The sequence below is a fragment of the Callorhinus ursinus genome, unplaced genomic scaffold, assembly GCF_003265705.2.
Source record: "Callorhinus ursinus isolate GAN/ISIS: 27379988/994484 unplaced genomic scaffold, GSC_fseal_2.0 scaffold13, whole genome shotgun sequence".
In the NCBI taxonomy this organism is placed as follows: domain Eukaryota; kingdom Metazoa; phylum Chordata; class Mammalia; order Carnivora; family Otariidae; genus Callorhinus; species Callorhinus ursinus.
The window spans coordinates 46,686,996-46,700,658 of NW_027397075.1; the positions used below are offsets into that span (position 1 = coordinate 46,686,996).

General features: G+C 36.7%; 1 protein-coding gene across 10 annotated transcripts in view; it reads right to left on the bottom strand.

The window, feature by feature from the left end:
• The window catches only part of RPS6KC1 (ribosomal protein S6 kinase C1), a 178,310-nt gene that overhangs the window by 42,814 nt on the left and 121,833 nt on the right, over window positions 1-13,663 (bottom strand). For all 10 annotated transcript variants that reach the window (XR_003209527.2, XM_025877632.2, XM_073900192.1 and 7 more), the window contains one exon: window positions 81-128. Coding sequence is in view for 9 of the 10 variants with exons in the window: in XM_025877632.2 (XP_025733417.1) it covers window positions 81-128 (48 nt within the window). In the remaining variant the exon portion in view is untranslated. The remainder of the gene's footprint in view (window positions 1-80; window positions 129-13,663) is intronic.

Sequence of the window (13,663 nt, forward strand, 5' to 3'; positions counted from 1 at the left end):
ACACTAAATATTTTTTTTCTTTCAGAAACATAATTTGAAAATAAATGCCTAAATTCATTAAACATACAAATTCTACTTACTTTTAAAATGAATGTCTGTTCGGTCCTTGTGTCCATTACAAGTAAAACCTACATAAAAGACATGAATAATAATTCATTCACAGTACAAGGAAACACTGACTTGTACGTTTTTGTTTTTGAAACTATACCTTAACGGTTTGCGGGTAAATGCTGAAACTCACTCCACCAAAACTGTTAATTTCTGAATAGGTTTTTTTTTTTTTAAGCCGCCAAATCACAGGATTAAAACAGTCTTACCTAAAGTAGGTTTTATTAGTTTCCTTTTCTAAAAATTCCATATTTTAGAAACATTTCTATGTTTTCCTAGATTTGTTTTAAAATATATTGCTTAGGGGGCACCTGGCTGGCTCAGTAGGTTAAGCATCTGCCTTCGGCTCAGGTCATGATCTCAAGATCCTGGGATCGAGCCTCACGTCAGCTCCCTGCCCAGTACGGAGTCTGCTTCTCCCTCTGCCTCTGTCTCTCCCCACCCCCCACTCCTGTGTTCTCTCTCTCTCTCTCTCTCTAATAAATAAATAAAATAAAATATATTGCTTAAAAGGAAAAATTACTTCACACAAAGAATTTTTCCTCATGGAACATATATGGTTTAGAAGGAGTAAAAAAAAAAAAATTTACAGGCATTGCTAAAGTCTCAATTTTCTTCTTAAAATCCCTTATGTAGCAACGTGGTATAATGTGATCTCAATAACTCAGGCTCCAACTTAAGACCCCCTTTTGGTACTCCTTCTCCATCCAAGACTCATCCTAGCTCCTCTTTTTCCATCAGCAAATCCTGTCAGCTCTAAGTTCAAAATGTATCCAAAGTGTAAACTCACTTGGCACAGCTATTACCCTGATCCAAAGATTTACCTGGATTATAACAATGGCCTCCCAACAGATTTCTCTGCTTCCTTATTTGCTGCCCTATGGTCTATTCTCTAAATACCAGCCAGTGTTTTCTTTTAAAAACATAAGTTACATCATATCACTCCTCTCATTTAGAAAAACAGCCTAAGTCCAAAAAACTACCTCAAGCCCATGCATGATCTCACACATCGCCCCCTCAGACTACCTCCTCCCTCAACCCATCTTGATGGATAGAAGGAATGACTAGAGATAGAGAATTATTCTACCATGTTACTATTTTATTATTTTGGAGACACTACAGCAGAAGTTGGCAAACTTCTATAAAGATCCAGACAGGAAAGATTTTTAGGCTTTGCCAGCCCACGCGGTCTCTGCTGGAGCTCTTCATCTCTGCCATGGCAGCACAAAAGCATCCACTGTCTGAAATGGGCCCTGTCTGGAGTATTTACATCACAGACACCTGCAAACACTGTAAACAGGGTTTTGGGTTCCCCCTCCCCAGAGCTGAGAGTCAGGAATGAAAAACAGATGTCAAGCTTGGGAAAAGGAAAGAATGGTGAGAAGATGGGGGACCAGCCTGAGGAGAAGACAGTAAACTCCACGTTAGACATGATGAATTTGAAGTGACGGTGCCCACTTCATCTCTGAACTCTCTTACAAGTGTTTGACCCACACAATGTAAGTCTCCATTTAAATTCCATTGAATATTCCCAAAGATACCTTCTGAACGCACCCCTTCCTCTTCTCAAAGCCCTTTCCCCACTAGACATAAAACCAAACCCTGTTTCTCCTCCTACAGTACTGAATAACGCCACCATCCTTGTAACACACCCACCACCAAAAAGCTCCCTCAGTCACTATGAATTCTCCCGTCCCCTATGCTCATAACCAGCGACCAAGTCCACTCCCTAAGTATTTCTCCTATCCACCCTCTACTCTGTTTACCTACCATGTACTAAGTGTTTATTATGTGCTATGCTTTAGCCATAGATGTTAATCCTCTCAACTACACGATACGGTCATTTTAGTCTTTCTACTCTGAAAGTGAAGACATTCAAACTTCATCTGCAGAAGCTATAATGGCAGATAATAACAGACCTACCATTTGGAGAATTTCGGTGAAGTCATCTTAGAAAAGTGCTTGGGACAGCCACTTGTTACTATTATTGCTATGGCTGTTATGGCTGCTTCTCCTGACATGTCCCCCACAAGCCCCTTATCAAAGAAGTACTCATCCTTCCATATTCAGCTCAAGGAACACTGATTCTCCCCATTCTTTGTTCTCCCACTGTATACAATACCAACCCCTTCGACTTGATTTTTTTATTCACGTGTCTATTTCCCAACCAGATTTCGAGTTTTTATGGGCATATTGTAGGCAGGATAATGGACGCCAAGGATGTTCATACCTTAATCTCCAGAACCTATGAATATGTTATGTTCCTGGCAAAAAAGGACTTTGCAGATGTAATTAAGGTGCAGACCTTAGAACAGATTATCTTGGACTATCTGAGTGGGCTCAATCAAATCCCATGAACCCTGAAAAGCAGAGAACTGTCTCTGGCCAGAAGTGGCAACACAGAAATGATATGGCAGAAGGGGAAACCAGAGAGATCTTAAGTATGAGAGGGGTACATGGTTGCTGGTGCTAAGATACAGACGCCTACATGTCAGCATTGGGGATGGGCCTCTGGGAGCTCACAGGAAGCCTGAGAAGGAGCAGACAGCTTCTAGAAGCAAAGACCAGTCTTTGGCTGATAGCCAGCAAGGAAGAGTTCAGTCCTACAACTGCAAAGAAAAGAATTCAACCTACAACCTAAATGAACTTGGAAGTGTATTCTTCCCCAGAGCCTCCAGCAGGAACACAGCCCTGCCAGCACCTTGATTATAGCCCAATGTGACCCATGTCAGACCTCTGGTCCAAAGAACTTTGACATAGTCAGAGAAAGACAAATACCATATGATTTCACTCAGATGTGGAATTTAAGAAACAAAACTGATGAACATGGGGAAGGGAAGGAAAAATAAAATAACACAAAAACAGAGACAGAGGCAAACCATAAGAGACTCTTAAGTATACAGAACAAACTGAAGGTTGCTGGAGGGGAAGGGGGTGAGGGGATGGCAATAATGTTTAGTTAACAATAGTCTTGGTAAATGTTCCCATGGTAAATGTTCAATAAACACATGTGAACAAATTTAGGTGTAAATGTTTAGAAGACAGATGTCAATAGGTGAATAGAGTTTAGGAATAAGTCGGGACTAAAGATTTATATTTGAGCATTCTCCGTCAAGATAACAGCTAAAAACATGAGACCGTACCTCCAATGAAGTGCTTACTTTATACTGGGCACCACGCCGGGTTTCAAAGAATTAAATCATATAATGCATTCAACAATCCAATGAGATAGGTATTTATATTTTTTTTCCTTTGTGACCAGATTTTTTTTTTAATTGAAATACAGTTGATACATTATATTGGTTTCAGGTACACAACACAGTGATTTAATAATCATATACACTATGAAATGCTTACCACAACAAGTGTAGTTGCCATCTGTCACCGTACAAAGTTATTACAATATTATTGACTATATTCCCCGTGCTGTTCTTTTTATTCCTATAATGTAACTGGAAGTCTGTATGTCTTAATTCCCTCACCTCTTCCGCCTATACCCCCCCTCCCCAGCACACCTCCTCTCTGGCAACCACAAGTTTGCATCTCTATTTAAGAGTCTGTTATTATTTTTTTGTTTGTTCATTTGTTTTGCTTTTTAGATTCCACATACAAGTGAAATCAAATGGTATTTGTCTTTCTCTGTTTGATTTATTTCAATTAGCATAATACCCTCTAGATCCATCCATGTTGTCATGAATGGCTAGACTGCACCCTTTTGTGGCTGAGTAATATTCCCTTGTGTACACACACCACATCTTCTTTATCCATTCATCTATAGACGGACATGTAGGTTGCCTCCATACCTTGGTTATCACAAACAATGTTGCAATAAATATGCAGGGTGCAAGGAATCTCCTCGAATTAGTGTTTCCATTTTCTTCAGGTAAATGCCCAGCAATGGAATTACTGGATTGTATAGTAGTTCTATTTTTAATTTTCTGAGGAACCTCCACGCTGTTTTCCACAGTAGATGTACCAATTTACATTCCCCCAACAGCACATGAGTGTTCCCTTTTCTCCACATCCTCACCAACACTTCTTATTCTTGTCTTTTGGATATTAGCCATTCTAACTGGTATGAGGTGAAACTTCCTTGTGGTTTTGATTTGCATTTTCATGATGATAAATGTCGTTGAGCATGTTTTCTTATGTCTGCTGGCCACCTGTATGTCTTGGGAAAATTGTCTACTTAGGTCCTCTACAATTCCTTAATCAGAATTGTGTGTGTGTGTGTGTGTGTGTGTGTGTGTGTGTGTTGAGTTGTATCAGTTCCTTATATATTTTGGATATTAACCCCTTATCAGATATATCATTTGCAAATATCTTCTTCCATTCAGTAGGCTGCCTTATCATTTTATTCATGGTCTCCTTCTCTATGCATAAGCTTTTTAGTTTTATGTTGTCCCATTTGTTTATTTTTATTTTTGTTTCCCTTGCCTGAGGAGACAGATCCAAAAAAATATTGCTAAGGCTGATGTCTAAGAATTTACTACCTGTGTTTTCTTTTATGAGTTTTATGGTTTCAGGTCTTACATTTAGGTCTTTAAATCCATTTTGAGTTTATTTTCATGTATGGTGTAAGAAAGTGGTTCAGTTTCATTCTTTTGCATGTAGCTGTCCACTTTTCCCAACACCGTTTATTGAAGAGACTTTCTTTTCCCCATTGCATATTCTTGCCTCCTTTATCATAGATTTAGGGACCATATAAGCACAGGTTTATTTCTGGGCTCTCTATTGTGTTCTATTGGTCTATTGTTCTAGTGATTGTCTATTTTGTGCTAGTACCGTACCATTTTGATTATTAGAGCTTTGAAGTATAGTTTGAAGCCTGGGATTGGGGGATACCTCCAGTTTTGTTCTTCTTTCTCAAGGCTGCTTTATTTGGGGTCTTCTGGGATTCCACACACACTTTATAATTATTTGCTCTAGTTCTGTGAAATATACTATTGGTATTTTCATAAGGACTGAATTGAAACTATAGATTTCTTTGGGTAGTACGGACATTTTAACAGTATTAATTTTTGTAATCTATGGGCATGGTGTATCTATCTTTCCATTTATTTGTGTCATCTTTAATTTCTTTCATCACTGTCTTATAGTTTTCAGAGTACAGGTCTTTGACTTCTTTGGTTAAATTTATCCCTGGGTATTTTATTCTTTTTGATGCAACTGTAAATGAGATTGTTTTCTTAATCTCTCTTTCTGCTAGTTTGTTATTAGTGTATAGAAATACAACAGATTTCTGTATATTGATTTTGTATCCTGCAACTCTACTGAATTCATTATTAGTTCTAATAGTTTCTTGGTGGAGTCATTAGCATTTCCTATATATAATATCATGTCATCTGCAAATAATGATTTTTACTTTTTCTTTACCAATTTTGATGCCTTTTATTTCTTATTCTTGTCTGATTGCTGTGGCCATCTAGTACTATGTTGAATTAAAATGGTAAGAGCGGACATCCTTGTCTTTTTCCTGACCTTAGAGGAAAAGCTTTCAGCTTTTCACCACTGACTATAAGGGCAGCTTTGGGTTCTTGTCATATATGACCTTTATTATGTTGAAGTACTTTCCCTCTATACCCAGTATGTTGAGAGGTTTTTTTTTTTTTATCATGAATGGATGCTGAATTTTGTCAAACGATTTTTCAGAAGTTGGTGTATTTTATTAACCAATTTTACAGATGAGGAAACAAACACAAAACTGTTAACCTGTCCATGCTCCCAAAGCTAAAAAGTGGTAGAGGTGAATTTAAACCCCAGCAGTCTGGCTCCAGGGTTCTTCTTCTGTAACTGTTGAGCTATATTTATGTCTCAATTTGAAAATTATACATAGCTGTAATATCAAGGGTATATAAGACAACAACTAAAAGTGGAGGGAGAAAAGTACAAAGAAAACCAGAAAGTATAAAATGGTTCAGGTGTCGGGAAAGAGAATACTTAAGAGTAATCATCTGTCCTAAACAACAATGAGAAGCCATGAAGAATGAGGACGGAGAATCAGTTACTGCCTAAGGCAGTCAGGAAACTGTTAGTAGCTTTCAGTACTGCTGGGTGATAAGAAAATGGCGACAACTTATATAAATCTTTCAAGAGAGAAGTATGCCAAAAGAAGGAAAACCACTGAAATGAAAGATTTAATAGGCTCATCTGGTTCAAAACTATTTTCAGATAGAGTAGATCTATTCTCCCCATAATTTCCCTTTGAGCTGTATTCATCATTAATGTTGAATCTCCAAAGCAGGGAAACACATTCAAAGAACTTGAACCTTGAGATTTAAATTAACATATCATATGTGCAAAAAGAGGCCCTTCCGCCCTCTCTCTGCAAAGGAGGGTTTAACGAACCTCAATTGAGTCTGTGAAGAAAAGTAGTATTCCTTAAATCCTCTGTGTTCTTGTATCGGGTTGACTCTTTTAAGCCACTCACCAGGATGCCAATCCTATTTAAATAAGACACATCTATATGAAATAGAAAACATTTCACTAGGTAAAAGGTATGGAAGACGTACAAAGGAAAGAATTTCGTTTTAACAGAATATACCTACATAAATCAGGAGTGATATCTCTTTGCTGATCTCACTTAGCCATGAAGCATGAAGTGGATCAGATAAAAAGGCCAAATTAAGATTGATAAACATGGCTGGGAAGCACTGCTCTGTTTACATTTACTTTCTTCTCCTACCAAGTTTGTTCGCAATAAGACAATGTTCACATTGAGGTAATAAACACAAGAACATATGTGATTTTTTTTTAAATGTGCCCTTTGACTGTCAATTTCTCCCAAACAGGTGTTGGCTAAATGATTATAAATTGGCCTCTGGATACACCTCTTCAACTGAGCCGTACAGGGCTGGTGATAATATAATTAGACCTAAAAACATCAGGCTGGTGAATGCTTTCCATCTGTTTGGCAATAATGTTTAGTTAACAATAGTCTTTAAAAGAAGCACCTTCAACTTCAGTTCTTAAAGTTATTTATAGAGCCATTCTTAACACACCAGCACTCCTGCTAACAAGAGCTTTAGCCACTTGGAAATTATTAGCCATACAGCTGTATGCAAAAAGAAACGACTGCATTTAACATCTGTATCTTTCCAAATTTACACGCTTCAACCTCATTTAAAGTCATTTCTTAATGAATAGTGCTATGGCACTGCATTAATATTATAGTTGCATGCACAAAGATCATAAGGAGCCAAACATTTTTTTAATGCCAACAGTAGGCTAATCTGTAATGAAGCTGTCAGCATAAAGGACAAAATAATAGCTTCTTTAACCCTCAAACAGAATTTGTTCGTTTGTGGACTAGAACACATCAATTTAAAAACTGCTCATGGGTTTGCTCACCTTTATAAAGACAAAAATCTAATTTGGTACTAATTTGATACAATTGTCTTTCCAATAAAAGGCTCCTAAAACCATCTTTTATTTCATGATAAAACAAGTACTATAACTAAAACTGTCGTGAAATAATTACCTTGGATAGCATACCTTATTGAGAGAATACAATTAATCATTTTTCACACTCACTTATCAGCACTCTATTAGCATATGGTCTAACAGAAGAGATTATTCCATCTTTGCCGTAGTAATATATAGAATGACTGCCTCTAACTGAGGAAAAAAAAAAAAAAGCAGACAACTTATCCCTTAAGGATCAGCCTCATCTGTTCTTCAATTCCACCAGCACAAAGAGACTTGACCACTCTTCTTTCCTAACGGTGGTAGGAAAAACTCCAACTGATGAATAGTCTGGGTTTTTTTCTGATGATAGAGTAAGGAAGGCCTGATATTTAACTAGATACCACTTTTGGGAAGACAGGAGGTGGGGAAGTATATCAAAGGCATCAAATGATGATTTCTTTTAAACATATGAAGAATAAATTTGGAGAAAAGAGAGAGATGCTACTATAAAGACACTATCATTGTGGTGAGGAAGAGTGAAGACTTCCCTCTGGAATGGATTAAGTGTCACTCTTGAATCTTTTTACGTATTTAATTTAAATGTTGACATCCAAAGTATGGAAGTCTCTAAAAATAACTTTAGCTCCAATTCCTTTAAAAAGAAAGAATTCCTTTAAAAAGAAAGATTACATGAGTAATTTGAGGGAACATCTATCCCTAATTTGGTGCCAGTTACTTCACAGGACTCCAGAACAATTAATAAAAGTTATAAAAAAAAAAAAAAAGTCTACAGAGGTAGTCATATTGGACAAACCCAGCCTTTCCCTTAATGATATCACCAGTACTATTCATGTTTGCTAGATGTAATCTGAATGGACTTCAGTTATGCAAGTTATACTACTGGGAATTCACACATAAATAAACATAACAGAAAAGAATGGGATCAACATAAAAAGAAGCCAGAGAAAATACAGAAGCCCAATTCTGCAAGCTAGCTAGTTCTTCTCAACAGTTTCAGATGAATAAGATTATACTCACTGTACTCTGTTAGAAAACTAACTTAACCATTATTGTTATTAACTGAACTCATCTTGACAGCACTGCAGGAGCTAACAATGTTACTCTTCTGCAGAAAGGGATTTTTTTTTTTAAAGATTTTATTTATTTATTTGACAGAGAGAGAGACAGCGAGAGCAGGAACACAAGCAGGGGGAGTGGGAGAGGGAGAAGCAGGCTTCCCGCTGAGCAGGGATCCCCATGTGGGGCTCGATCCCAGGACCCTGGGATCATGACCTGAACTGAAGGCAGACGCTTAACAACTGAGCCACCCAGGTGCCCTGCAGAAATGGTTTTAAGCAACAAACCCAGAGCACTAAATCTTTGCTTCCCCCCGCCCAATACCATGTGATGATAATCAAGTTATTTATATTTACTGCTAAAAACCCATCTCATTTCGTATGCTTAATATTCAAACTGTATTTCCACTCTTACTTAATTCCATACCTTATTCTCATGAGAGATCTCTTATAAAATTTCAACTACCAGAAAACAAGGAATAGTCCTAGGTGACCTTTAATACCAACAACTCCCCTCACTGGGCCCCTTCTCTTTCTTTGACACCAGAAGGCTAGCAACATTCCTTGTACCATTGTCCAGCAACTCCAAAAGCAAAAGATGTTGGAGTCTATAGCTTTTGTCCATCAGAAGTTGCAGTGTCAAGAGCATCAGCATGAACAGACTGTGTAGAGGCACTTCTCTCGTGTTATGCCATTAAACCAATCTGTTCTTGATGGTCATTTGCTCACAAAAGTATTTCACTGATGAGAATTCAAATATGAAGAGTAAAATTTCACATGGATACTTATAACTCTAGTCTAAAGGGTATTTTCATTTTACAACTTTCAAGGATCTATGTTTAGCAAAGCATAAAAGGTACCCCTAAGATTTAAGGAAAACAAAACAAAACAAAATCCTTACAGGTCTTACCCGTAAGTTTTTAACTGTGCCAGAACTTTCAACATGGCACATTATCATGAAGTAAGTGAACAAACAATCCAAAAAGGATACTGCTTTGTGGATTGATGGCAAAGTCAAAAAATCACCAACCAACTCAGAACACACTGAAATATCTTTTTGAGGCAGGATGAGGTCTCCAGGCTTCTATAAAACCTAGAAATCTCTTCAAAGGTAGGAAATGAAAGACCAAATCCACTCACACTGTATGAAGGTAGTACTGAAGATCCACATTTCTTTCCCATTATTAAAATCCAAAATACCATAATTCAAAGTATACTTTAAGTGTTTATAGAAACACAATTAACTCCTAAAAACACCTCTTTTTTCAGTTTATCCAGTATCTGTCTTAACCACAGGCATATTGGGGCAGGAAAGGGGAGAAAAGAACCCACATTAGGAAATGCAAGCAACACAACTAAACTGGTAAATAACTAATTTCTCTATAAGAAAACAACTAATTTTAGATTTCTTTAAATGCCCAGACATTTGCAAAGGTTTTAGTATGCTAATTTTTTAATTAAAAGATATTTCAGCAGTGAAAGCTCTTTCATATGCACTACTGATTCTTCATCAAACGTTAACTTTCCAACTTAACACCAGTATAGCCGGTGGCAGCCTGAAGGTTTACCATCTGCTGCTACCCAAAGTCACTGTGGCCACCTTCAGAACATATGCATCAAAGCCTGAAGATAAGAGACTGCCTAATATTGCCTAAGTCAGCATAAGGGGGATGACGAACCCAGAGGCAGGCAACAGGCAAGCTACCAGAAAATACAGAACATCATGAACCACCAGTCACCTCTTAGAATATATACCCAAGGTCACAGGGGACTCTAGTGGCTGAACAAAAAGACAAGAGAAATACTCCCTCTAATGGGATTTACTTAAGTAAATTAAGTAAATGTGATGATTTTTTCCCTTAAAAAAGGGGGGGGCGGGTTAGTCATATTTAAAGTCACCCATAATTCTATTCAAAATAAGCATACAATGAATAAATGAAATATAAAAGCTAAGGTATTTTAATCAGTCTATGAATAATCATAAAGGTATTTTTTTATGCAGTCATAAAATAAGGTGCTTTGTTCTGAAAGGTTTGTTTTCTAGGTACCATCATACACACAATCCAAATGTTACCCAAGGAAAATGTACTTTTTGAGATGAGGTTTAATAATATCTATAAAATAGCAATTAAAAACCCTGGCTTCTGGCTACTCAAAAATGTCATTTATTTAAAGTAATGATTCTATTTGCCACAATACTCCATACAGAAACAAAATATTGTAGTATCTTTTAAAATACTAAAAATAGAGAATCTCAAGAACCTGGCTATATTCAATCATAATACTGGATAACCGGCATATATTCATTCACCTTAAAACAAATGGACTAATAATGAAGTTTGTCCTGTACGTCATCTTTGCCTCCTGGGGTTTGTGGGTTTTTTCCCCATATTTTAAATTCAGTTAGGAGAAAAATCAATATAGAAAATATTTTTTAGAAAATAATACCAAAAGCATCTTTTAATTCTTGGCTTTAAAATAGCAACAGATGCATTTGGTTTACAGTAATTCTAATCTTAATCCAGATTTTTAAAAATTCTTCAAAGCTTCTGTAGGGAATTAGTTATAAATTAATTTAAAACTAGGACATTATTAAGTATTTATGTACCATAAGAACTGTCATAATGAAGCCCATTTGTCCTGCCCTCTATTTAAACTGAATATAGCCCTAATCTGTTGAGTGCAACTACCCATGGTCTCCATAACCTAATACAACACTGTATTGTGTGTGTATGCCCCACGTGAACTCAATTTATGCCTTTGTATACTTAGTAACTCCAATAATAATCATGGTAATTTTTTTAAGAATCATAGCTTGTCATTGTGATAGCTAAAAATAAATGCTACTAGAATAACTATCTTCAAAGATATGTTATGAATATATTATGAATCATAATATTAGAAAAAGAAAATAAGCATATTTTGGTGGTGTTAAAACAGATTTGCAAATACAAGTAATTTACTCAAAATGCAAAGGCCACTCATTCCTATATAGTTTCATTCCTTCAAGAGGCACTGAAATAGGGTTAGCAAAGCTTATTTTCTTTGACAGACTTATCAGGATCAGAAAAGATAAAAAGGATTCCAAAAATGTTTCTCCACTTCCCATCTAGAAATCACTTAGCCAAACCCCTGGATTATTCATCTTTAGCAAACAGCTAACTCTAGTCCTGCCCTAAAGCAATGCAAAATATCTTATTCTCCAGAAAATAATCCAGGGAGTAATTATTTCAACCACAAACATGAATTTAAAATCTTTTATATTCGTATTAGCCAAATGTCAATGAATGTAAGCCATTCCTCAAAGATGTCTCCTAACAGGAATGTGAGGTTAACGATTTAGTGAACAAAAAAGTTATCACAAAAGTATCTTTTACATACATATATGAAAAAAGTTTTACTTTGCATAATTTTTCAAATTCTAAGCCTATACATCTATCACTTCAGAAAACCTGTTTCCAAAGGACATGTGTCTTTGTAAGAAAACTGGATATAAATATAGCAGAAGGCAGAATATAAAAGACAGAAAAATTGGGTTTAAAACAGACATGCTGAAGAGCTAGGAAAAACATCCACTTATGAGGCTCTTCTCAGATCCAAATGCTTTAAAAAGCTAGATCTCTACACCTTTGTCATTCTCATTGTGATTGTCTGTTTTCTGTTTTTGTGAAGAGACTTGCCCAAGGCCACAAAGAGATTATGCAAGAGAGGTTAAAACTCTGAAGTTCTGGGTTTTCAGACCCAAATTCAGCTCCTGCCATTCAATTCCATAATGAAACCTTTTATTCTATTTCTCTGGTTTGAATTCTGAAGTTCACTTGGGATAATGATTTGACACTGTTAAATTTAGATGAAAATTCAATTAAACGTACAGTCTGTTGTAGTTAGCTTTAGATCCTTTCTATTTCCACTTGCTAGAAAAACCTAATACTCTAGTGCTGCTATAAACTATATCCATTCATACTCTGCTTTAGTCTTTCCATTCTGCTGCCAGATATGCTCTATAAACATACTCAAATCAATTTATAGGCCCTGAAAACTGCAATTAAAAAAGCAAGTATGTCCACATAGTTTTTACAAAGTATTCAGAATCAGTGCAGTATGTACACAGTTAATAAATGCAATCTTATAATGATAACTACACAGAGGCTACATATTCAGGTCAATCAATACATATCCAACTAAACTGCCAATGTCAAAGGTAGCCTGATTCCAATTCAGAAGAAAATGCCTCAAGAGCAAGAAAGCTTTAAATGCTATTATTTTGAAATATGGGGGGGGGGGGGGAAACAGAAGGAGAATCTTTTTTTTTTTAATTAACTTATAATGTATTATTTGTTTCAGGGGTACAGATTTGTGATTCATCAGTCTTACACAATACCCAGCGCTCACCACCACACATACCCTCCCCAATGTCCATCACCCAGCCATCCCATCCCTCCCAACCCCCTCACTCCAGCAACCCTCAGTTTGTTTCCTGAGATTAAGAGTCTCTTACGGTTTGTCTCCCTCTCTGGTTTCTTCTTGTTTCATTTTTTCCCCTTCTTCCCCTATGATCCTCTGCCTTGTTTCCCAAATTCCACATATCAGTGAGATCATATGATAATTGTCTTTCTCTGATTGACTTATTTCGCTTAGCATAATACTATGCTAAGAGAACTCTAGTTCCATCCACATCATTACAAATGGTAAGATTTTTTTTTTTTTGATGGCTGCATAATATACCACATCTTCTTTATCCATTCATCTGTCAATGGACCTCTGGGCTCTTTCCACACTTTGGCTATTGTGGACCCTGCTGCTATAAACATTAGGGTGCAGGTGCCCCTTCGGATTACTACATTTGTATCTTTGGGGTAAATACCCAGTAGTGCAATTGCTGGGTCATAGGGTAGCTCTATTTTCAACTTTCTGAGGAACCTCCATACCATTTACCAGAGTGGCTGCACCAGCTTGCAATCCCACCAACAGTGTAGGAGGGTTCCCTTTTCTCTGCTTCCTCGTTTTCTGACTTGTTAATTTGAGCCATTCTGACTGGTGTGAGGTGGTATCTCATTGTGGTTTTGATTTTT